This window comes from Leuciscus leuciscus (assembly GCF_965113295.1).
Source record: "Leuciscus leuciscus genome assembly, chromosome: 9".
In the NCBI taxonomy this organism is placed as follows: Eukaryota; Metazoa; Chordata; class Actinopteri; order Cypriniformes; family Leuciscidae; genus Leuciscus; species Leuciscus leuciscus.
Genome location: NC_138733.1, coordinates 29,898,327 through 29,925,435, shown reverse-complemented (window position 1 = coordinate 29,925,435; position 27,109 = coordinate 29,898,327). Strand labels below are relative to the sequence as shown.

Here is a 27,109-nt window from a genome sequence, read left to right as displayed (position 1 = left end):
CTTTTGATCGTTTGAAGACACTGTGATTAAATAATACGTCATGGCTATATGACAGCTAGTTTTAATTGTTTGAAGCCTATTGAAGCCTTTTGAACATGACAGTTAGTGTCTGTGTGTGTGTGTGTGTGTGTGTGTGTTTTTGAAGTTGGTATCACACACGATCCTCCTATTCCATCCGGGCTGTACTGTGAAACTGATAAGGGGAAAACTGTGGAAGTTTATCTCACACAAACGTTGAAAAGCCATTCAGTTCTTTTAAAAGAATATAAAATAAAGATCTTACTAAAACCTCACACCAAAAGTTTAAATAAAATGGAGTCATAAAAACAATTGCAATCAGTTAAATGTTTATAGAGTAAAAAAAACAAAACAAAAAAAAAACATACAGGTTATGAAACAATCAGTTAAATGTTTAGAGAGTTGAAGAAAAAACATATAGCTTATGAAACAACGCAATAAATGAAACGGGTTCACGAAAATAAAAAAAATTAAAAATCATCTCACATGTTTAGATAACTAAAGCGCCTCTCCAGCACAGCCCTGGCCTGAGTGATGCGCACGCCCTCCGCATTCTGACATCCCCCTCCTTCTGCTCCTCCACATTCCAGAGCACAGTGATAGTGAGAAACAGAGATTTTATAAAATAATGTATATTTCACACAAATAATATAATATACAATAATATAAAATAGCATCTTACTGAAACCAATTATTTCAGTTTTAGATAAACAAAAGAATAAAAAATCATCTTACATAAAACATTCTGTTCTTTAAAAGAATATAAATGATTATAAATAAATAATATAAAATAAAGATCTTACTAAAACCTCACACAAAAAGTTGAAATAAATGTACAACTATCCAGTTTAAATAAAATGGATTCACAAAAAAATTGCAATGAGTTAAATGTTTATAGAGTTGAAGAAGAAAAAAACATAGACCTACATGCTATGAAACAATCAGTTAAATGTTTAGAGAGTTAAAGAAAAAACATACAGCTTATGAAACAACGCAATAAATGAAACGGGTTCACAAAAATAAAAAATCATCTCACATGTTTAGATAACTAAAGGGCTTCTTTACACCAGCGTTTGACCTGCGGAGCTTTCAAAAAGCACCAGCCAAAGGGTGTGTGTGCGTGTGTGTGTGTGTGTGTGTGTGTGTGTGTGTGTGTGTGTGTGTGTGTGTGTGTGTGTCTGTGTGTTTCAGAGTCACACAAATTCAGTGATCAGGATATCAGGTGCTGAGTTTATTTCAAAGCATAATCGTAAAAGTTTCAATATGATCTTTTAAAAATAAAAGATTGTTTAAATGAAATATTTAAAGTTGAATACATACACATCTTCTATTTATCTTTTAGAAGATTACTGTAATGATTTTGTTTAAATTGAACCTAAGGTATAATTGTTATTAAACAATGTCTGTTCAAAAACTTTAGATGGTTGAAAAACTGTACTTAGTCGTCTTAAATCTTATTTATATGAAAAGATTCAATCATAATTTTTTGTCCGTGTGGAGTTTCAATTTTGATGGCTTTCCATAGCCATGATGATTTTTGTACCGTAACTGCATATTCGATCATGTACACCTAAACACGACCATCACAGAAAACTATAAAATAAATAAATAATTTAATATCATTTCTAAGCTGTATTGCACGCGCGCACACACACGGTTCTAAAAATGAACTAATCTCTATGTGCATCATGTCACAGCGTATGTAATGTTAGTCTACTAACGCCTTTCCAGAGCCAAAGTTTTGTTCGTACTAAATTTATTTCAAAGCATAATCGTAAAAGTTTCAATATGATCTTTTAAAAATAAAAGATTGTTTAAATGAAATATTTAAAGTTTGAATACATACACATCTTCTATTTATCTTTTAGAAGATTACTGTAATGATTTTGTTTAAATTGAACCTAAGGTATAATTGTTATTAAACAATGTCTGTTCAAAAACTTTAGATGGTTGAAAAACTGTACTTAGTCGTCTTATATCTCATTTATATGAAAGATTTAATCAGCATTTTTTGTCCATGCGGAGTTTCAATTTTTATGGCTTTCCATAGCCATAATGATTTTTGTACTGTAACTGCATATTCTATCCCTTACACCTAAACACGCTGATCTTTCTGAATTTATTTCAAAGCATAATCGTAAAAGTTTCAATATGATCTTTTAAAAATAAAAGGTTGTTTTAGTTTGAAGTTTAAAGTTCTTAACTTTCTTTCTTAAAAAAAATCTTTAAAGTTTGAATACATTCATATCTTCTATTTATCTTTTAGAAGATTACTGTAATGATTTTGTTTAACGGTGACCCTAAAGTATAATTGTTATAATGTGAGACAATGTCTGTTCAAAAACTTTCGATGGTTGAAAAACTGAAACTGAAAAACTCGGGGAGATAATGTCACAGTAAATCTAGTCTGCGTTCCAGAGCATACTACATCCAGAGTTTATACTAAATTCATTTAAAAGCATAACCTTAAAAGTTTAAATTAGATATTTTAAAAATGAAAGATTGTTTTAGTTTGAAGTTTAAAGTTCTTAACTTTCTTTCTTGAAAAAATCTTTAAAGTTTTATTAAAATCATATCTTCTATTTATCTTCTTAGAAGACTTATGTAATGATTTTGTCTAACGGTGACCTAAATTATAATTGTTACTAAACAGCGTCTGTTCAAAAACTTTAGATTGTTGAAAACCTGTACTTAGATCTTATTTAGAAAAAAATTTGTCCATACAACATGTTGTCAAAGTCTGTCACAATGTTTTGTTGTTTTTAAGACATCCGAGGACTCTACATTGCTCTTACTTAGACTAAGTTGTATCATTTGGAAAATCACCACACAATTATATTTTCATCTGTGGGTGGCTGAAGGATTTCCTTGTAGTTTATGAGTCTCTGAGCTGATGTGTTTAAATTATGTGTCGATCTGCCAGATCTCATGTTCTCTATTGATGGGGTCAGTCTCATCATTGATGATAAACAGTTCAGTGTAGATCTTGTTTAGAGAGACCGACTGTGGTGCACTTCCCTCCAAAGTCCTCTCATTCCTTACATTCTGAAGAATTTCTAAAAATCAGGACAAAGTTGGATAGTCATATTATTAACAGGAGCATCACGCTTATGAATGCACAGTGTTCTACAACAAGAGATCTTACCATGTTCGTTTACCGAGGTAGAGTGAGACACCTGAAAAACAAAACAAAAAATACTCATACATAAATCTCTATATATATCTATATCTATATATCTATATATATATCTATCTATATATATATATATAACATACACAAATCATTTCTTAACTAAGCAACTGTTTCTTAAATTATCAGACACTCACCACACTGATGTTAACTTCACCATATATTGTCTTGTCTACTATGATTGGAGCAAATATTGACCCACCATTCCTCTGGTCAATTGTTAAGTTAAGCTGTCCGAATGATGTAAAATTATTATTATGCTCTCGTTGTGGAAGGTTGTTAGGCTGTTGATTTGTCATGTTTCCAGAATGTGCACCATCTGTTAAAAAATTAACAATTAAATACACAACCAAAACCATGTAAAGCTTATTGAAGATTGAGAAACATATTGACTACTAACAAAGTAAATTATAAATCTTTTCCTACATTTGATATTCTTTTTTCAAATTTTTTTCACAATGGACTTGATCCTTTTTAATGCTGTTCCCTTTCAAGGGAACTCCCGTTGCGTCGAAACTGACGCTATGGGGAACGCTTTGCGTGATGACGTCTTGAAGCACATGTCAAATCAGTCCAATGGTGTGGCGGAACGTCAGAGGCGTGTGACGTCACGTACCAGGAAGCTATAAAAGCCGGCCCGAAACAGAAAACAAAAGCTTTCTGAGTCTTCAGTTGCGCTCTGTGTTGAATCTGTCCTTGTTATTTGGTGTTGTCTGTCTATATCATATATATATATTCAGTATGGCGAGCAAGCAGCAGTTTAGAGTGTGTGTCCATCCCTGCCCGCGTTATTTAACGGGAGGTTATACTCACACTCTTTGTGTTGTTTGTTTGGGTGAGGAGCATGCCCAGTCAGCACTCGAGGGTGGTGACTGTGTGCATTGCGAGGCGCTTCCATTGCGTACGCTCCGATCCCGCTTGGCTCGGTTCAATCCCGACCACGTTCCCCAGGGCTTGGGTCTCGCCGCTGCCGAGGCACGGCGTCGATCTCAGACCTGGGGTTCACAAATGAATTTATCAGTGGATGTTGAGACGGGCTCTGCCTTATCTCAACATCCTTCTGATAGATCCAGTGCCTCTCATCAGGGTGTGGAAGCACGCGCTGCGGTTTCTTCCCCCCCGATGGAGGCACCAATACTGCAATTGTCCAGCTCTGAGGAGTTGGACGTTGTTAGTGTTGAAGCTGAGTCTGAGGATTCGCCACCTCAGTCTCACGCTTTTGAGGAATTGCTCGATGTTGTCACGAGAGCAGTTCACAGATTATCTATTGAGTGGCCAGAGGATAGGCAGGACGTTCGTTCGAAAAGTAAGCTCGACGAACGCTTCCTGCCATCTCGTACACAGCCTCAGCGAAGAAGCCTTCCGTTTTTCCCCGATCTCCACACCGAGGTGTCGAGATCGTGGGGAAAACCGGTTTCATACAGAGTGTATGCACCACAAACATCCCACTATTCTTCTATTCAGAAATATAAAGAATATGGTTATGGGGAGATGCCGAAGGTGGAGGAGACGCTTGCGAGCTATCTCTCTCCAGCAACGGCATCTTCCCTGAAAGCTCCTTCACTTCCCTCTAAGCCAGAAAAATACACTTCATCTCTGGTTCATAAATCGTATGCAGCCGCTGGTCAAGCTGCAGCGTGTCTGCATACGATGTCTATTATGCAAGCCTATCAGGCAGAATTATTGGGGGATTTAGAGGAGGGCGGGGGAATTGGTCCTGATACAGTGGCTGAACTACGCAGAGCCACAGATTTGTCTCTCAGGGCCACCAAGGAGACCGCTAAATCAATCGGGCGGTCTATGGCAGCCCTGGTGGCCACTGAGAGGCATCTGTGGCTCAATTTGAGCAATATAAAAGAGAAAGAAAAGCACTTTCTCTTAGATGCTCCAGTTTCCACTGTTGGTTTATTTGGTGATGCAGTAAACAGTGCGGTAGCTAAATCTCAGGAAGCTGCTAAACAGGCAGCTGCATTGCAAAAACTTCTCCCCCGCCGTTCTTTCATTGAGGCTGCTGAGCGGGAGCAGCCTCACTCCTCTAAAAAGAGCGCTGAACACCGTGCCACTCAAAAACAGAGTGTGTCCTCTCGTGCTCCCCCACAAAAATCTCGGGGACACGGAGGGCGCTCTCAAACCCAGCAGTCTTCGAGGGGTAAAACGGATCTGCGGACCGTTATTACCGCCAAGAAGGCTGCTGGGAAAAGGTCCTGACGTCCGAGGGCTCAGGACAAATGAGGGTAGTTCCCCCCGAAGCAGAGCGGTTAACACCTATTTTCACGGTGCCCGTCTCTCTTCGGTGCCCTCAGGGGACCGTTCTGCCAACCCTGCCACCTCTGGTGTTACAGGGCGCAGCAGTCTCCGGCGAGCACATATCTCAAGGTCCACCCGGAAACGTAGTGGCCTCGGGATGCCCGCCCCCTCCGAGGAGGGTGCTAGAGCAGTCTGTTCGGTCGTTCCCTGCCGGTGCGCCGTTACAGGGCGTCGAACCGACTACTCAACAGCAACAAAATCCAGAAACCAGTCTCGAGAGGCTGGTACCTCTAGTAGAATCTTTGACAGCGTGGAAGCTACTGTCAAATGTTTCTCGTTGGGTCCTGCAGACCGTGGAAAAAGGGTATCAGATACAATTCAAAAAACACCCACCTCGGTTTATGGGGGTCCTGCCCACAGTGGTGGGCCCCGAGCAGGTTCTGGTTATGGAACAGGAAGTAAACACTCTGTTAGAGAAAGGGGCTATAGAATATGTACCTCCCTCCAACAGGGAAACCGGGTTTTACAGCCGGTACTTCATAGTTCCAAAAAAGGACGGGGGATTGCGTCCCATTTTAGATCTTCGAGTTCTGAACGAGTCAGTCATGCAGCTCAAGTTCAAAATGTTAACTTTGAGACAAATCGTGCCACAGATCAGGTCCGAGGACTGGTTTGTCACGATAGATCTCAAGGACGCATATTTCCATAGTTCCATCCGTCCGTGTCATTGGAAGTTCCTGAGGTTTGCTTTCGGGGGCAAAGCATACCAATATCGAGTTCTTCCATTCGGCCTGGCTTTATCACCCCGCACTTTCACCAAATGCGTGGATGCAGCTCTGGCGCCTCTGCGCCTCCAGGGTATTCGCATCATGAACTACATCGACGATTGGTTGATTTTAGCTCAGTCGCATCAGTTGGCGGTTCAACATCGAGATGTTGTTCTCGCCCACATGAAAGAGCTGGGGTTACGGCTGAACGCCAAGAAGAGTGTGCTTTCTCCACTACAGAGGACCACTTTTTTAGGCGTGGTTTGGGATTCTGTGTCGATGCAGGCGCACCTGTCACCGCCACGGATAGATTCCATCCTTGCAGCTGTGAAAAGTGTAAAGCTAGGCCAGCTACTCACTGTCAAACAGTTCCAGAGACTGTTGGGTCTCATGGCAGCAGCTTCCAACGTGATACCTTTTGGACTACTGCACATGAGGCCCCTGCAGTGGTGGCTCAGGACCAGAGGGTTTTCCCCGAGGGGCAACCCATTTCGCACGATCAAGGTCACGCGGCGATGCCTACGTGCCTTGGTTATGTGGAAGAAACCCTGGTTCCTGTCCCAGGGCCCAGTGCTGGGGGCTCCTTGTCGTCGCAAACTGCTAACGACGGATGCTTCCCTCACGGGCTGGGGAGCGATCCTAGAGGGTCGCTCATCTCAAGGTCTGTGGGAAGACCATCATCGTTCCTGGCATATCAATCGCCTAGAGATGTTAGCTGTCTTCCGGGCTCTGAGGAGCTTTATCACAGATCTCAGGGGACACCATGTGTTAGTACATACGGACAACACGTCGGTAGTCGCCTATATCAACCACCAAGGGGGTTTGCGCTCGCGCCCATTGTCCAATTTGGCACGCCATATCCTCTTGTGGTCCCAGGGGAAGTTGCTGTCTCTCAGGGCAGCCTACATCCCCGGGGTACAGAATATAGGAGCAGAAACTCTGTCGAGACAGGGGCCGAGGCCCGGGGAATGGAGGCTCCACCCCGAGGTGGTGGAGCTGATATGGAGGGAGTTTGGCCAAGCACAAGTGGATCTGTTTGCGTCTCGAGAGACGTCTCACTGTCCACTTTGGTTCTCCCTCACGCATCCAGCTCCTCTGGGACTGGATGCTATGGTACAGACGTGGCCGAGGCTACGTCTGTACGCCTTTCCCCCAGTGGCTCTGCTCCCGGGAGTTCTGGAAAGAGTTCGCAGGGACCGGGTCCATCTACTTCTTATAGCCCCGCGCTGGCCGGGCAGAGTATGGTTTCCCGATCTTGTGTCCCTCCTCGACGGGCATCCTCTGGAGTTACCCGTCAGGAGGGACCTTCTGTCCCAAGCAGGGGGCTCAATATTTCACCCCCGACCGGAACTGTGGAACCTGTGGGCTTGGCCTCTGAGGGGGCCCAGCTCATAGAGTCAGGTCTCACAACTGAGGTTGTTGAGACCGTTCTACAGTCCAGAGCTCCCTCCACGAGGAAACTTTATGCCCTGAAGTGGAGAGTATTCACTTCTTGGTGTAGTGACCGTCGGTTGGATCCAGTCAACTGCCCAATTGGTACAGTTCTGGAGTTCCTGCAGGACCGGTTCACTGCAGGTCTGACCCCGTCCACTCTAAAGGTTTATGTGGTGGCCATAGGTGCTTACCACATTCCTTTGGGTGGAATGTCTGTGGGGAAAGACCCTCTGGTATCTCGTTTCCTTCGTGGCACTTGGAGGCTGAGGCCTGCAGTTCGCTCTAGGGTGCCACCATGGGATTTGTCCGTTGCGCTGCAAGGCCTTTCCCTGGCCCCCTTTGAGCCCATTGAGGAGGTTCCTGAGAAGTTTCTAACTCTGAAAGCTCTGTTTCTTCTCGCCATCTCTTCTCTTAAAAGAATAGGGGATCTCCAGGCATTGTCGGTTGCTCCGTCATGCTTGGAGTTTGCTCCGGGTATGGTCAAAGCTTTTCTTCACCCTAAACCGGGCTATATCCCCAAGGTCCCCACTAACGTGGCTAGACCTATTGTTCTGCAGGCCTTCTGTCCTCCTCCCTTTCAGAATGCGGACCAGGAGGCTAATAATTTGCTTTGCCCAGTTCGGGCGTTAGACGCTTATGTCCACAGAGCTGCCCTGTGGCGTAAAAGTGATCAATTATTTGTGTGCTTTGGGTCTCCTAACAAGGGAGGTCCGGTGTCTAAGCAAAGGATGAGCAAGTGGGTGGTTGAGGCTATCTCACTTGCTTATGAGGCGGCTGGACAGCCTTCTCCTTTGGCTGTCCGGTCGCACTCTACTAGGAGTATGGCGGCCTCTAAGGCCCTTATATCAGGAGTTTCGTTACAGGACGTCTGTGATGCGGCAGGCTGGTCCTCACCGCACACCTTCGTCAGGTTCTACTCTCTGGATTTAGACTCTGCTCCAGGGTCTCATGTTTTGTCTTCTTAGTGCTGCTCACTTGATACACACAGGACAGACATTTGAAGCTATGGAGGCGTTGGTATAGACGTTCCCCATAGCGTCAGTTTCGACGCAACGGGAGTTCCCTTGAAAGGGAACGCCTCGGTTACGACTGTAACCTCGGTTCCCTGAAGAGGGAACGAGCGTTGCGTCGCCTTGCCATATCTCCTTCATGCCTGTCAGCGCGACTTCAGACTTTACGAAGCTTTCGTTTTCTGTTTCGGGCCGGCTTTTATAGCTTCCTGGTACGTGACGTCACCCGCCTCTGACGTTCCGCCACACCATTGGACTGATTTGACATGTGCTTCAAGACGTCATCACGCAAAGCGTTCCCCATAGCGTCAGTTTCGACGCAACGCTCGTTCCCTCTCAGGGAACCGAGGTTACAGTCGTAACCGAGGCGTTTTCTCTCCATATTTATTCTGTAGTTCCTCTACTGTGTCTTCCAACCTCCCTGTTGTTCTTCTCCAGCTGTGTTAACCAAAGACAAACAATTAGAAGAATAAAATGTATGTACAATAGCAAAAATAAAGTTTGTCATTAGTTGTTAGGGTTAGATACACCTGCAGACACATTCATACACCTGTTCACCTGTTTTCATTTAGCATACACCAGAGTTCAAACATTCACTTTTTCAAAGGCCAGATTAGCTCATAAATATGGCAACCAAAGCCACATGGACAGTGAACAGATGCACAGCAGGTTAAAACAATAGTCTATGTTAGGACAGTAACAATAATAGTCTATGTTAGGACAATAGTATGTTCACAGGAGCCGCTGAGAGCGAGTTCCTGCTGACAACGGTCATAAAGTGCGAGATAAGGTGCAAGTAGCTAAACTAAACATTTCATATTTGACAGAAAAGTTTTGAGAAATGTTAAACAACGACAAAAATAATCAAGGCAAACTAATCAACTTTTTTTCTAATTTCACCATTTTGAACTTAAAATAGGCCTATATAATACATGTGATTTAATGTGAGAGGAGAAGAAACAAATAACAGCCTTTTTCATCATATTAGGCATAATATTAATAATGAATGTGTACATATTGTGAATTAATTTAATAAACATTTACCTAACATCCATAGCCTTCAGTAAATTAAGGCTAGACAAGAACAACAAAGTTCCTTTTTAACTCTGCCCCCTGCTCTAGTTAGAACTTTGAAGCGCTTAAAATTGTGGGGCTCAAAAATAAGTGTCATTTGGAACTCTTTTATAGTTATTTTTATCAAAAAATATGTTGATAATGATTAAAAACTTTAGTGCCCTTCGAAAGGCACCATTTTAGATAGTTTGGCATGCATGGGATTGTGTGTCCATATGATAGTGAGAGCGAGCGTCTGGTGCTCAGAAATACATTCTACAATGATATAAAATATATCTTCATTAAATGCCTATTTTGTCTATTCTACTAATGTCTATTCTTTAATCCACACATAAATCGTAAGCGCATAATATCACCTGCTCAAGTACTTCTTGATGAGTTTCTTCTGTATTAAACAGCGAATCTTCTCAGTCAGATCGTCACAAGATCTCAGGAATCCTCTCACACTGCTCGTGTTCACGCGCTCCATCGCTGCACTTGTGTGTGTGTGACTCCAACGATTCAAACTTCCATAAAGCACGCCAAAACAGCAGCGCGGAGATGTGACTTCACGTGTCGAGCGGGCGTTCGTAAAAAGCACTTTCGATTCACTTAAAAAAAAAAAAAAATTACATTACCTTCCGTCTTCAGCATCTGATGATTCCCGATATTATAGTTACTTTATTCCTTTATGACTCTGTTTTTCGGTTCAGCATTTAATATCAAATTAGAGGTTATGGTTTTATTGTTTTACACTTCTCAAGTGATTTCTGTTTGCTTTAAACAAGCGACTTTTTATTTTAATTTTTAGATTTGATAGAGTATTTTATATTACAGCGAATTTTGTCCAACTGTTTAATACAGATGTGAATTTGTTTGATCATTTCAATGCTAAAAACTCGAGTTTTTATTAACCCTCTGGGGTCTGAGGCGTTTTTGGGGTCCTTGAGATGTTCTGACATGCCCTGACATTTGTGCTTTTTTCAGTTGCTTATAAACATATTAATGGCAAAGGTATAATTACACTCTATTTAGCACAAACAGGGCTACCATAATATGTGAGCAACATGCATGTACATGTTTGTATTTTTGAGAGAATAATGTTTATGCATGATTATTGAAAAAACTAAAAACTAAAGTTTCTGAAATAAGGCCACAAAACACATCGTCGCTGTCGGGTGGAATCCTCGTATCTCCAAAACCATTATTTTTCAGGAAATTAAAAAAAACTGCATATTTTTTGAGTTATTAAACATTGTATCGTTAAAGTTGGTATTATACCTTATATTGCTATCATATACTGTTGTATACCAACATTAACACATCATTTCCCTAAAATCCTGTTTAATCGGAGATACGAGATTTATGACTTGGGAGCGGGGAGATACGAGGTTACGCTGTCATTGATTATAATGGAACGGACACAGACGGCGCTGCTGCCAGCAGTGTTCATCAAAGTCTGCGGTCGCGTTCAGCCTTTTGATAAGAGATAAGGCTTTAAGAGCTATTCAAATCTAATGATTGTGGTTACATACATCTTCCTAAACTCCATTTTAAACGTTTAAGAGATATGAGTGATGCAATACCAAAATATTAGGCTGTCTAAAATAGGCGGAAATTAATCTGCACGCAAACAAAATCGGCGGTTGCGTTGAGTCTTTTGACAAGAGAAAAGGCTTCAATAGTTAATCAAAGCTAACGACCGTGGTTACATACATCTTCCTAAACTCCATTTTAAAGGTTTAAGAGCTATAAGTGAAGCAGAACAAAAAATGATGAGCTGACTAACGTTGTCTCATAGGTGGAAATTTGCCTAATCTGCACGCAAACTTACCTCCGTGGCTCACGGGCTTCCTTCTGCACCGAAGCATTACAGCTATCGATTTTTAACAAAACAAGCCAACTCAAATGTATCTAACCTAACTATTTTCACTCGTTATTGTCTAAAAAACAGACAGAGTTATGCAAAAATAGGCTTAAAGGTAGGGTAGGTAATCATTTTTCTAAAAAAAAAACATTCCAAATTTGTTTAAACTGTCTTTATATACCAATACATAATTAAAATGTAAGTACTCTGAAAAAGAAAATATAAAAATCGAGTGACTGTAGACCTTTTAATCTGCAATAAACACAGCTCATTATTTCCATTCACTCCACCCCCTCCCTTCTGAGCTCCTTCCAAAGCCACGCCCCCAAAACACATGAACGCGCGACGCCAAACGCTCAGGCTGGAACAAGACGCATTTATCACCTGAGACGAGTGGAGAGGAAGGAGCGCAGTACATACAGTGACATCATGTCAGAATCACATGTAATAAAATACCTAACTTTATCACTATGAATATAAACAAATAAGATTTCTTTTAGTACTCACTATCAAGCTAGCATATCGATAATGGTAAAGTTTCATTCGGTAACGAGCTATATTTATAAGGCAAAACTAAAAACAGGTTGCATTGATACACGTTTTTCCATTACCATCAGTTACACTGTGATGAAGATGAATTTCGTGTAAGATTCATAACATATACGGTGTTTTGCATGTAAGAGTTTCCATGATGAAAACATTGTTGACTCTAATGAAGACTAACGTACACTCCGAGTCCGGAGACAAGTACCGCATAGTCGGTTCGAGGACAGGTCCGGGGTTGAGGGCGAAGCAGAGGAGGTCGTTCAAGAGCGCGGGCAGGGTCCGAGGAAGTAGTTTTTGCCTTGTTTGCCTTCGCTGACTGCATATGCAGGTGCTTTGAGCTGAATATTTCCGGGAACGGTGACATGTGATGAGTGCACGCCGGGCAGCGCGCGCAGTGGGGCTCGGGGCGGGCACGAGACATGAAGGCATCTGATTGGTTCTTTACATTCGCACCGAATGGCAGTGATTGGTCAGAGTTTTTACTGTCCTGCAGCTGCTACAGAGGTCTGATTTTTTTCATTCCTTTTTCTAAACACATAATGTATTGACTACTATCAGGATGGAAGGACCATTTCACCCAGTATAAAAAAAAGTGTTTCTGAACAGGATTACCTACCTACCCTACCTTTAACTTACTGGCACCAGTAGACAGACCCTTTTTCTCCCATAAATAAAACCTGCTACTTGGGGTATTTTACATGCACGGTGCCAACTTCGAGTCAGTAAAATAATAATAAAAACAATCATTTAAAGCTGGTATCCAAAACATTTAATTCAATTCAAGTATTAGGCTATATTAGATACATTTTAAAACTTCAATGCACAAGTATAATAAGCCTAATAATAAGCCTAGTAATACGTAGACATTTAAAATGCATCAATAACTGATATCATAGTTTAACACAGATAAAATCAGAGTTAAGGCTTGCTTTACGTGTTGCTCGACGAGGGTTTCTTAATCGTTGCGAGTTTCAATCCTGAGGAGACAAAATGCCGCGAGGCTCCCGCCCCCCGCGGAGTGAAGAAGAGGTGGAGTTACGAGGATTCTCAGACAGTTGAAGTGTCCAATGGAGTTACGAGATTTGCTCTCAAGCTATTTTCAACACTTTAGATTGGTTAATAATTTGTAAAAATAACAGAACCACGTGGGGACTGACCAATAGCATCGATTTGTGAAAAAATATGAAATTGACCAAATTTGGACATACGAGGTTTCCGCCCGACAGCGACGACATACTAAATATGTATGAATAAGACTTCTGACTAATTGATGTCGTTGCCTAGAGTTTTTTCTTCAAAATGATGTGAAAATCATCCTGCCCTTATCATTCACATAACACAATACATTGATTTAAATCTTGTAAAACACTTTTTGTTTGTAAAGGCAATATGCGCAAGGGGCGTCAACCATTCAACAGCATCATGCATATGTAGTGATTCACACCTGAGGAGACAATGGGGCCCGCATACTTCATTCAGCCATTCATTCAGGTGTGTCACCTATAGCCACAAGAAAGAATGCAAGAGAAAAAGATATATATATATATATATATATATATTCTACCAAATTGGTTCACAGTTGGAAGCATGTCAATTTTGTCTATAGCCACAAGAAAGAATGCAAGAGAAATATATATATATATATATATATATATATATATATATATATATATATATATATATATATATATATATATTCTACCAAATTGGTTCACAGTTGGAAGCATGTCAATTTATTTTATTTTATTTTTTTTTCACAAATTTTGCTTGCAAATTGTATAATATCCAAGGAAAACATGTCTAGTAATTGTGCAGTTAATTCTCATACTGTATTTTCAGTTTTGGAATATGTATCCTCTCCCCAAATTTGTCAATAATAAAACACAATAAAAATTATTTAAAGAAAAGGCTTATATTTACCTTTTAAAATTTGTTTACATCTACCTTGTAAATATATATTTTTTTATTAAAAAGGTTACAATTACAACAACAATTGAAGTGTAATCTTTCTTTGTAAAAACTAAAGTATACATTTTATCATACATATTTCAAAGTTAAGGATTCATTACTTCGAATATAGCCTACATTGACAAAACATACTATATTTAACATATTAGCAAAAATTGGCAAACAAAAGCTTATTTGAGGTGGCAGATATTTTACAGTAAAAATGTGTAATCTATCCAAAACTAATCAACGTAATGTTGTCTTTCATTTGTCTGTAACATAGGTCTTTCGTTTTTATTATAAGGAATATAAATGTTAATTTGCAGTTTAATAAGTTGCTTATACAAATACATTTTATTTCAACATATTTCAGTCGATTTTTATAGCAAAATAGTTTGCTAAAAGCAGATCATTCATTCACACACAGAAACGCAATTCAAATTTAAACTGTCTTTTTGCGAGTTGTGGTAAACAGCGCATCTCTGCGTTCATTCATTCACACAGAAACGCGATTTACTTGAGAATGAAAAAAAACGTACTACATTATTCCATCCGTTGCTCCTCGAAATACCAGCACTTCTGAGGTACGTTTTCCATTATTATTATTCCTCACAGCGCTGCGAGACAGTGTAGACAAGTACACTTATCTGAATAAACTTGATGTGTTTTCTCGAGCTGATATGGGGGCATTCACAGTTTGTATGGGATCGTCTCAGTCATTTGCGTTTGAATAGCGCGCGCTCTCCGTGGGCGGGGCTGATTACAACGTAATGAGCTGAGATGAGCTTGACTGGAATCGCTCTCTTTTAATACAGATTTCACAAGATGAGAATATTTGTTTTTTATATAAATTACTTCATTTAAAAGAAGAGAATTCAAGCTTCATGCCTGTGTGTCTGTATGCCTGTTTGACTGAGTATTCGCTGAGTTATTGTTCATTTTCGGACGCGTTTCAGAATGGACTTCACTGGCAGAGAGAAGGCAGAACTCGCTTCGTGTTTATTTTTCTTTATTTGGCAAAAAGCACAACACTTTGTTTTTATTGTAAGTATACACAAAAATAATACACATTTAACAGAATCGATTGATGTATGAAACTCCTATGGGAAATCAAAGTCAACAGAGTATTTATGAGTTTCTTTTACACTGATTAAAAAAAAGCGAGCTGGTATCGCCGGCGATACAGCTGACCTCAGGGGGTTAAACCAGTTGTTGAGTATGATCTGAAATATCTAATCTTTTAAATCATGTATTTAAAAAAAATATATTCTAAATATTATTATTATTATTATTATGTATACTATTATAATACTATTTTTATGTGTTGCAACTGCAGTAGCCGTTATGTGCCAAGAAGCTATGACAACATGTCTTCCAATAGCACTTCATCGAGTTTAATTGTACATGTTCTACTGTTATGCTGCCTATATAATGATATAATGATTTACACAACCAAGCAATGAAAAAAGCTTGTCATTTAGACCGTAACTTTGACTTACCCGTTGAGAAGAAAGCAGGCAACTTCAGCATCCCTTTCAAAGTAAATGGTAAATGGACTGCATTTATATAGCGCTTTCACAGACCTATGGCCACCAAAGTGCTTTACATAGCCTCACATTCACCCATTCACACACCGACGGCGGTGTCAGCCATGCAAGGCGCCATCCAGCAAAGTCTTTCTCCTTCATTAGCTCTTTCCACCTGTGAAAAGCTATCCCGATATTTACCCTCGTTTTGAATTCGCCGGTCACGTTTCCTTTTAAATAAATTTTTTGCTTTTTGGCCACGAGGATTTCTTCTCCTGTGGCTCTGCATAACTATGATCCAGCATTATATTGTACCGTGCAGTGCAGCCTTTTCAAATTTGCCCGGGGCAGTATCAACGCCTCCCATAATGTCTAGCGGTTAGGATTCCTGGTTTTCACCCAGGCTGCCTGGGTTCGACTCCCGTTATGGGAAGGCAATTTTTTTTATATTGCCAACAAAATTCAAGTTATTCAAGTTCATCAATAATCATTTTTAGTTATTCATAGTCTTAGAGGCCTACACGAACTGCATAAACAAGCAGAAGATATGTAAAAACTAATAAATGCTGTTTCAGTACTGAATCATTTTCACAAAGACAATTATACTAAATTCAGAAAATTTCACCATGGAATATTTTACTTTATCATAATTTCAATTTAGTATGTCATCATTTAAACTTTTCATCTCATAATTATGACGCATAGTCATCATTTTAATTTCAACTTTTTAAGTCATAATTTCGACTTTTTGTCATAATTATTACTTAATTCAGAATTACAATCTTTGTCAATTATGCCTTTTTAATGTAATACTTAAAACGTTTTTAAGTCATCATTTGGTAGCACTATTTTGATGGTCCTTTTGAAGGTGCTGTTGACTATAGTAGTGTTGCACCTGCATGCCCACTAACTCGCTTGTGAGAGTCAGAGTGTGTAAAGTAAACTCTCATTAGTGTTAGTAGAGTATTAGTGGACTGGTAGGGTTAGGGTTAGAATAAGTTGAGATATAGTTGAGTTACTTATAGTCAGTAGAATATCTGTTGGGGAGCATCACAATAAAGAGTTAGCAGATATTAAGCACAGTCTATTTTTTCAGATGTTTAAATGACAACATACCATTTTTTCAACCGAGTGAATCTAGGCCTTCAGAAGTCATAACTTCAGGGGTCAACGGTTTAGGTAAGTTGGTGAAAACACTGCGTGTGTAAAAATCAAATACTGTATTACACTTTTCAAAGGATAATCTAGCTTTAAAGTTAGAATAAAAAGTAAAAACCAGACATATCTTCATACCTGTTGTGTTCTGACACAAGGCCATTAACTTGTTCTTTTTGTTTTATAAATGTATTTCTACAAATATCAACCTGATAAATATGGACTGAATACACGATTAAACAAGATAATCATGCTACCAAATACGTCTGACACAACATTTTTAAGAAAAAACAGTGTTTTTAAATACAACTAAACCATGATAACAGATGATTTTTTGACAGTCCTACAGTTTTTGACAGTCCTAGAAGGCATGTTGATGATTAAGTTTCAGGCATAGTGCAATGTTCGAGAAATCTAATATTGGTGTAATCTTTGCGAGGTCTCACTCACAACGCACAACTTTGTGTTGGGCATACCTTTACTACAATAAAATATTATGGAAGTCATTTTCAAACTGTAATTATACCATATTTTATTTATTAATATTATGGCTTCATGTTGATTTTAAGTTTTTTATTTGTTTGTTATTAACTAATACTTTCATCTTTTAACTAACATCCAGCACAAAATTAAAGAGATGTATGAGCTAAGGATGTTCTCTGACCCCAAATAAACTGATAGTGCAATGTTCACAATCTACAATATACAGTTAGATATTCTCCTACATAGTATGTGTGTAAATAGTTGTGCTTAAATCTTTGGGTGTATTTTTACACACCATAGTGATGCAAAGTTCCACACCCTATGGACTAACTTTAAAACATCATCTTATTCTTTATCTTTAAGATTCAAAAGACCAAATCCCTAAGAAAAGGGGATTGAAAAGCTCCGTTTATAATAAAAAGTATCCAAATTATGGTTTTGTTACTCCGCTAGATTTAGTCATCTTGTTCAGACGACACTGTTTCATATTTTGTATGTTGGACTGTGTGTGTGTGTTTTAGGTGAAGACGTTTCTTTGAGAGCCGTCAAAATTCAGTGTTTATATAAATAAATGACCATTAAGAATTTAAGTGAAATTTTAAGAAGAAACTTTCCCTCTCTCTACGAATCACACAAAGTGCATGCTGTTTTACACTTAAACTATTACAACAGAATCACATCTGACTATGGCACTGAGAGAGGCATATTCATCAAAGCTTGAGGCTGTTAAACAAAGTTCCACACTTTGGTAAAATTGCACAAAAGTAAATTCTAATTCTATTTCTTCATCATCATGAGCCATTTAAAACAAATACAGAAAAGCCACTATAGTGATCAGTTTTAGCTTTTGAATGTCTGTAATTGACATTTTACATACTAGTCAATTACGCTGTTTACATCTTGTTTTTGTACAGTTTGCAAAAAGTATATAGTCTCAGAGCGTGGTCAAACATGTTCATATAGGAATGTATGAAAAACATGAACAAATATTGCATAAAGAGAATTAAATAACGGTCCTTCTAGTATGAGAGTGTTTAAGACTAAACAAATCATTTTTATTTTAGAACATCTTTCTGCTATGTCTACGAAACATCGACATGAAAGATGAGTATTGCTGTTCTTTCTGTTACCTACTATTACGCTTCAAACTTGTCTAACTATTACACTTATTTTGTTATTATTACACAGTTATTTTGTGTGTCTGTGTCACTAAACAACAGTTAAGCTAATGAATTACAGTTGATACGTGGTATTTTTACGTGAAAGGAGGGGTGATTCATTTTTTTATTCTGTCCACACCAATACTTTGAGTTTTAGGCATCGGTCTTTTAGGCCCGATCCAGAATACAGACGTTGTGTTTTGTGTCTTAATAATTGTTCTTCTTTTTATGATCTTCTTTTTATTCGGCATAATGCTGAATGTTTTAACATATCGTAAATTTCAATGGTTAGAAAAATCATCTAACTATTATATCTAACAATCAACAGTTATATGTGAAACAAGCTCAGTCGCATTAGAGTTGGATTCTTGTTTATATTGAACATTGTAATTGAACCGCATGTTTAACAGCGCTATTGTTCTCGGCCTCATCAAAGTTTTCACCGGAGCATATCGACTCTGAAACAAGACCAAATATTAGCACGTAACATTTTGGACACCTTTGTTTTTATGCAACTTTGATTTTGTTTGCATTTCTTCTGAAACAACCTGTTTTGAAATTGTTTAACAATTTTTAACATCACTAGCGTAACACTTATCGTATTGCCGGGTGTGATTGTAATGTTTTGTATGGCGTTCTCTTTACACTTTCCCTGTGTTTCTGTTTCTGTTTCCTACAGTTAGCTGTAATGTTAGTGAACTCTAGGTCTTCTCTTTGTTCATATACGACAGTATTCACATGAATTGGTTCGATTTGATAAAATGATGGTTTAAACCATCATCTTCACGTGAGACATTATATTATTATACCGACCTAGTTTTTAAATAGCGCTAAAATGTATATTTTAACCCTTTATGCGGATATAGAATACCACACAAGGTTCTCTGTTCTCTGGTTCTATGTTTTTAAAAATACCGCGAAACAAAGACAAGGACGCATCTTTCTATAAGCGACCAACAAAACACATGTAGGTGTACAATGATTTATCAGAAAATTACTTTTGTTTGAAGAAAAACTAACATCAGCTGGTGCTTGATAACTATTGAAGTTATTAAACACCCCTGAATTCAGTAATGATGCGTTTAATGCGATATCACGTTTTAATTTTAACTCAAAACGCTAAAGGTCTATGAACTTTAACATCTTCATAGTTGGTCAAATTAACTAAAAGCATGCGCAAAATGATTCTTAAAGCACATTAACTTAAAGCATGCGCATCCTAACTACTTTCTAAATGTTTGTTACAGAACTTATGGTGAACAATTCACCCATGCATATGTTTCAAACGTTTTTCAGATAAAAAAAAATCAGATTTTGTAACTGGATTGAGTAAAAATAATAAACTTCTCTCTGGTGGCATGTAGGACTTGTTGTTTATGCAGGAACAAGTTATTTATGGCTTTCCTGATGACAACCCCCGAACATCCTACGCAACAGGGTGGGCGGACCCCAATCGCCGTCCTGATAAATATTTCAGGACATCGCACGCTCTAGCTCTACTCTAGCTCTACTAGCCGCGGACTGCTGTGCTACTGCATCATCTCATTGATCAAAAGTTGAAGGACTGTCAAAGCCTGCTTCAGCATTCCTGTTTGCCTGACGCAAACTACACTTCTACGACTCACGCTTCTGACCCAAAAACACAAACTTCCGCGCATTAACGCACAAACCCTGGACGATTGTGCCACAAGGACTCACTCAGGAGATTCCAGGAAGATTCCAGGAACATCATCGAATAGTGGACTATTCGAAAAGTTGGAAAAAATGGCGACGCAAAAACGGATGGAGAACGACTCCACGTTGAGTTCTGGCGATGTGGGGCACAAGTATCATCCGGCGTGTGAGTGCGCCACGGGCAAAGAGTGTCCTTTAAGAGCTACGCTAGACTCTATGTTTAAAGATCATTTTAGAGGCCAAATGGTTGGCTTGATGCAGAGGATCATCGATGCTGCGTGTGATATGAAAAATTATTGTATGCAGGATACCAAACGTGTGACAAATCTCAAAAATGAAATGGATGTCGTAAGAGGACTGACAAAGTCATGGACTGATGTAACGCCCATGTTTTTTAACGGCGAAGAGCCGAACGGCGTAATCCTCAGAAAAGTTCTGGATGTGTTGTGTGCATGTTCTGACGAATTCGATATCACCGAGATACTCGCTATTTGTAATTTTGTAACGGATCTCTGTGTGTCACTGGTGTCAAAAAATGCAAAAACTGACGTTGGTGAATTAGTTGAAAGTCTGGTCAACTACATCCTAGAGCAAGACATGATAGCCTGCAGAGATTTTCTATTCTGGTTAGACCATCTGTAAATGTCATTATTGTTTTACTTTATGTACGTAATGCCGGTCTATCATTTTCTTCACTACTTCAATGTATACTTGAAAGTATAATGTTGAAATAAAAAATGACTATTGTGGTAATGTGTGAGCTCATAAAAATAGTATGACACAACTTATTCTTTAGGAGGTATTAAATAAAATAGTATACATAATAATAATATTTAGAATAATTAAAAATACTACATGATTTAAAAAGATTAAATATTTAAATATTTAAATATTTGTTTTCTGCATCTTAATTACTGTATTCCTGAGGTGGCAACCATTTCCAAGATGTGAATACCTGAAATTGTGTGGTGATTTTTCAATTTTTGAAATTGTGGTGTTGAACAAAATTTGATTTTGTTCTTAGCATCGGTTCCTGCATCATAGAGGGTATTTAATAAGTTTAATACGATTATGTGTTCTGTCATGGACGACTAGACACTAGTCATGGGATGTCCAGCAGAGAGAAGGGCTTGAGTGGACACGCCCTGTGGTCACATTTTTACCCGCTACCGCAAACCTCCTGTCGTCCTCTCACTCTGCCTTTTCCCCCGCTTCACAGCGTAGCCATCCTACAGCTTTCCGCCCCTGCGACAGCCGTAACATCGACCACCACAGTATCCATTTCAGGCCAAATGGAGGAGCAGGTGGGTTACTTAAACACGGCATTCAGCAACCTGGCCCTCTCCAGTCCTATTTCCTCCCATGGATTTGAGGATATGTCTCACCACCGACCTCTGGTTTGTCACAATCCTGGCATGCGTCGGGAACAGGAACGCCTTGACACCTTTCAGAATTGGACTCTTGCTACAGTAACTACAGCCAAGCTTGCCAAAAGTGGTTTCTACTACCTTGGTCAGGGCGACAGAGTGGCTTGCTTCAGTTGTGGAGGTCAGCTTAGCAACTGGGAACCGGGAGATCGTGCAGTATCAGAGCACCAGAGGCATTACCCCAACTGCCGCTTCGTTCGAGGTGACCGTGCAGATAATGTACCTTTATCTGGTGGCGGCCTTTCCAATGGATCTAACTCGGCAATGCAACAGTGTGATGAAAGGTTGCTCACATTTGTCAACTGGCCCTCAAGAATAACTGTTCGACCAGACCGATTGGCTAAGGCTGGTTTTTACTATGTTGGTCGTAATGATGACGTGAAGTGCTTTTGTTGTGATGGTGGACTCAGATGTTGGGAGTCTGGTGATGATCCATGGGTAGAACATGCTAAGTGGTTTCCAAGATGTGAATACCTGTTGCAAGAAAAGGGCCAAGAGTTTGTTCATCAGATTCAAGCAAGATTTCCAAGACTATTTGAACAGCTATTGACTAATGGAGACAGCAACTCAAGAGAATTTGTTGATCCACTTGTTGTACACCTGGGTCCTGGAGAAGATGCAGTGATGATGAACAATCCTGTGGTGAAGCAAACCGTTCAAAGCAAAATTCCCGCAAGTGGAGAAAATTACAAAACCGTTCAAGAGTTGGTGTCTGATTTACTACGTGCGGAAGATGAGAAGAGAGAGGAGGAGCGAGAAAGTAAGTTTCTTACTTTTCTTAACCCTCTGGGGACCAAAAACGCGCCCGCGCGTTTTGCTCGTTTTTTTTTTTTAGCAATGAAAAATAAACACAAAATGCTCTGTTAATTTTGATCTTTCATTTTCGTGTAATACATCAATCGATCCTGTTCAGTTTCTATTTTTTTTCTGTATACTCACAATACAAATAAAGTGTTTTGCTTTTTGACAAATAAAGAAAAACTAACATGATGCTATTTCTGCCTTCTCTCTGTCAGTAAACTCCCATTTGAAACGCGTTCGAAAATTATCTATAACTCCGCGAAAATTCAGTCAAACAGGCAAACAGACCCACGGGCATAAAGCTTGAGATCGCAGCTTTTAAATGAAGTAATTTATATAAAAAACAAATATTATCAGCTTCTGTAATCTGTATAAAAAGAGAGCGACTCCAGTCGAGCTCATTACGAGCCATTCAAAAGTAATTTGACCACGCCCCGGAGAGCGCGTGCTATTCAAACGCAAATTCTGAGAACCATTTCAGTCTGTGAAACGCCCCCACATCAGCTGTAAACAAAGAGGCATAATATAGCCTACCTTATGGAGAAAATTTTCCGTGCTGATATGAGGAGCAGATCCCGCTGAGGAGTGAGGTAGGCTAAGTTATCCTTTCTCAAGTGTTAATGTGGAATAACGTTATGGAATAACGTTGTAGGCTTATGTAAACAAAAAGATGAATCGCGTTTCTATGAATCGCGCGTCTATTTGTAAAGAGTGTTTAGCCTAAATATGAATCGCGCGTCTGTGTGTGAAAGAATAAACTGCTTTTACAGTTACAGTTACTGCGTTACAGTCAGGCGAAGTATGAAAGACAACATTTTGTTGACTAGATTTGGGTACAGTTTTTACTGTAGAATATACTGTCACATCAAATAAGCTAACTCTCTATGTAGATTTGTTCTGAGGTGTCCTTTTAAAACACATCATTGCGTAATGTATGCATCATTGAATTGGCTTCAGCTGAATTCAAGAAGAGACTTTCATTGGTTTATTTTTATTTTTAAATGTGCCTACTTCGAATGTCCTTCATATCTGAGAGAACTCTTGGTCCCACGTAGTTTTTTGTATCCCCTTAGAGATATGCAATCTCTCGCCTTTACTGTACCAGGAATCTTTTCAGCCATTGGTCGTAAAACTTTTCACTACAAAGCTACTAGTGATTGGAATAATCTTCCTCTTTCTTTGAGGTCCATCTTATCTTTTCATAGATTCAAGTTAACTTTATTCCAATATTTGAACAATGTGTGTGCATGCTACTGATGTTGGACTGAATAGTAATGCTTGGTATTGTCTTTTGTTTCATGTAATTGTTGAATTGATCTACCTCCTGTGGATTCAACCTTGGTCCTTCTTATGTGACATCCTTTTGTTTATTGAATTTCTTGCATTATTGTTCCAATTGTATAATGATGTAAATGTGATGTGTTTTTTGAGACAGTTATAACATGTCAGAGCTATGATGTGTCTTAGGTTTAGGGTAATGGTGTAGGCTGCCTAGTAACTCAATGGTTTTGAGCATTTGTTTTTTGCTTGTTTGTGTGTTTTTTTGTTTTGTTTTTTGTTTGTTTTTTGTTTTTGTTGTTGTTTTATGTCTGTGTGTACTTGGACCCTCTTGAAAATGAGATGTTGCATCTCAAGGGGCTATCCATTAATAAATTGAAATTGAAATAAGCTTTTCTGCTCATATATATAAAATACTATTTTGTCAAAAATAAAGTCATAGACTAAGATGTTCCAATGTTGGCTATATTCAAACTAATGAATACATAGGCTATGATAAAATGTAGGCCTATAATCTTTTTTTTTTTTTTTTACAAAGAAAGAGTACTTTTTTGCAGAAATATTGCTGAAATTGTAATTATTGTTGTAATTGTAACCTTTTTAATAAAATAGCAAAACATATTTACAAGATAGATGTAAGCAAAATCTTAAATGGTCAATATAAGTCTTCTTCAAAATTTTGTCCTTGCATTGTGGCTCAGTCAGTGTCACACCTGAATGAATGGCTAATTATGCAGAGTCATTATGCAGAGTGGGTGGGACTAAGGTGTAAACTACTCCTCCCCCTCGCATATTGGCTTTCCAAGCAAAACCTGTTTTACACCATTTAAATCAATGTATTTTTTTTTTGTGAACGATAAAGCAAGACTATTTTCACATAATTTTGAAGCTAGAACTGAAAGGGACAACATCCATTAGTCAAAAGTCTTGTGGGCACATATTTTGTATGAGTTTTGTGGTCTTATTTCAGCAACTTTCATTTTTATTTTTTTAAATAACCACGCATAAACATTATTCTCTTAAAAATACAAACATCTACATACATGTTGCTCGCATATTATGGTAGGCCTGTTTGTGCTATATAGAGTGAATTTACACCTTTGCCATTAACATGTTTATAAATAACTGAAAAAAGCACAAATGTCAGAGCATGTCAGAACATCTCAAGGGCCCCAAAAACAGCTTGGTCCCCAGAGGGTTAAGAAACATCATCTTGCCGTGTCACAGCGCCTAAAAAGTGTGCAGTGCTTAATGGACCATCTTCTAGAGGAGAACGTCATCTCACAGAAAGAGTATGACATTATTCGTAACTGCACTACAGTCAAGCAGCAGACAGGGCAGCTCATTGAGTTAGTCCTGTCGAAAGGAAATGCAGCAGCAGAGGTCTTCCGCAACTGGATCAAGAAGAATGATGTCTGCCTGCTGAGAAAACTGATGGCCCAGACAAACGAAGCTGCATCACCGAGTCAAGATCTTTCAGACTTGCCTATGGAGGAACAGTTAAGAAGACTTCAAGAGGAGCGCACATGCAAAGTTTGCATGGATAAGGAAGTGAACATTGTCTTCATCCCCTGTGGTCACCTAGTTGTGTGCAAAGAATGTGCGCCTTCTCTACGCAAGTGCCCCATATGTAGAGGCTTGGTCAAAGGCGCTGTCCGTACTTTCCTATCATAAATTGAAGATGCAAATTTACATTTAACTTGATGAATAAAAACAATGTAACCAAAAAAAAAAAAATATATATATAGAACTTAGTCTAAGTAAGAGCAATGTAGAGTACTCGGATGTGTTAAAAACAACAAAACATTGTGACAGACTTTGACAACATGTTGTATGGACACATTTTTTTTTTTTTTTTATATAAATAAGATCTAAGACGACTAAGTACAGTTTTTCAACCATCTAAAGTTTTTGAACAGACGCTGTTTAGTAACAATTATAATTTTATATTAAAATTAATTATAATTAGGTCACCGTTAGACAAAATCATTACATAAGTCTTCTAAGAAGATGAATAGAAGATTTGATTTTAATAAAACTTTAAAGATTTTTTCGAGAAAGAAAGTTAAGAACTTTAAACTTCAAACTAAAACAACCTATTTTTTTAAAAGATCATATTTAAACTTTTACGATCATGCTTTGAAATAAATTTAGAATGAACAAAACTTTGGCTCTGAAAAGGGCTTTGGCCTATCAATAAGACAGCCTGATGGTTCACAGTTTCTAAATGTTTTCATTGTTGCTCTCTCTCTCTGAAGATGTGGTCATTTTCTCACAGATACAACTTAAGGAATTATTGAACATTTCACAGGTGTGAGATGACTTTTGTGACTCTCTAAAAATGTAAGGTGTTTTTATTTATATATTTATTTAGCTAAAACTTTGTTTACATTTTATTTAATTATTTATTTATTTCATTTTTGAAAATGTACAAATTAAGGTTTCTGTGATGGTCGTGTTTAGGTGTACGGGATAGAATATGCAGTTACGGTACAAAAATCATTATGGCTATGAAAAGCCCCCACCATAAAAAATGAAACCCCCGCATGGACAAAAAAAATGCTGATTGAATCTTTTCATATAAATGAGATTTAAGACGACTAAGTACAGTTTTTCAACCATCTAAAGTTTTTGAACAGACATTGTTTAGTAATCACAGTAATCTTCTAAAAGGTAAATAGAAGATATGAATGTATTCAAACTTTAAAGATTTTATTTAAACAATCTTTTATTTTTAAAAGATATCATTTAAACTTTTAAGATTATGCTTTTAAATGAATTTAGTGTGAACAAAACTTTGGCTCTGGAAAGGCGTTAGTAGACTAACATTACATACGCTGTGACATGATGCACATAGAGATTAGTTAATTTTTTAGAACCGTGTGCGCGCGTGCAATACAGCTTAGAAATGATATTAAATTATTTATTTATTTATTTCATTTTTGAAAATGTACAAATGTAGTTTTCTGTGATGGTCGTGTTTAGGTGTACATGATCGAATATGCAGTTAAAAATCATTATGGCTATGGAAGACCCCCACCATAAAAATTTAAACCCCGCATGAAAAAAAAAAAAAATGCTGATTGAATCTTTTCATATAAATGAGATTTAAGACGACTAAGTACAGTTTTTGAACAGACATTGTTTAATAACCGTTAAACAAAATCATTACCGTAATCTTCTAAAAGATAAATAGAAGATGTGTATTTATTCAAACTTTAAAGATTTCATTTAAACAATCTTTTATTTTTAAAAGATATCATTTAAACTTTTAAGATTATACTTTGAAATAAATTCAGCACCTGATATCCTGAGCGCTGAATTTGTGTGACTCTCTCACAGACACAAACAAACACACACACACACACACACACACACACACACACACACACACACACACACACACACACACACACACACACACACACACACACACACACACACACACACACACACACACACACACACACACACACACACACACACACACACACCCTTTGGCTGGTGCTTTTGAAAGCTCCGCAGG

The 27,109-nt window shown here is 38.4% G+C and overlaps 2 protein-coding genes across 2 annotated transcripts; one reads left to right on the top strand and one right to left on the bottom strand.

Moving 5' to 3' along the window:
• Positions 1–2,057: 2,057 nt before the first annotated feature.
• LOC309505985 (uncharacterized protein) lies at positions 2,058–3,640 on the bottom strand. The gene is made up of 4 exons (XM_082179488.1): positions 3,635–3,640; positions 3,346–3,527; positions 3,164–3,194; positions 2,058–3,074 (listed from the first exon to the last, which is right to left on the bottom strand). Exons 2-4 carry the CDS (start codon positions 3,505–3,507, stop codon positions 2,923–2,925), a joined length of 345 nt encoding a protein of 114 aa, XP_082035614.1. The 5' UTR covers positions 3,508–3,527; positions 3,635–3,640; the 3' UTR covers positions 2,058–2,922.
• Positions 3,641–20,935: 17,295 nt separating this feature from the next.
• On the top strand, positions 20,936–25,257 carry LOC309505515 (putative inhibitor of apoptosis; the record flags this gene model as incomplete). Its single annotated transcript, XM_082178924.1, has 2 exons — positions 20,936–22,264; positions 24,752–25,257. Exons 1-2 carry the CDS (start codon positions 21,187–21,189, stop codon positions 25,255–25,257), a joined length of 1,584 nt encoding a protein of 527 aa, XP_082035050.1. The 5' UTR covers positions 20,936–21,186.
• Positions 25,258–27,109: the final 1,852 nt, after the last annotated feature.

Coding starts and splice junctions, on each gene's coding strand:
- LOC309505985 (XM_082179488.1), bottom strand. CDS start 3,507: ATGACAAATCAACAGCCTAACAACCTTCCACAACGAGAGCATAATAAT. Junction 3,195..3,345: donor GTGAAGTTAACATCAGTGTG/GTGAGTGTCTGA, acceptor TTTGTTTTTCAG/GTGTCTCACTCTACCTCGGT. Junction 3,075..3,163: donor TACCTCGGTAAACGAACATG/GTAAGATCTCTT, acceptor CCTGATTTTTAG/AAATTCTTCAGAATGTAAGG.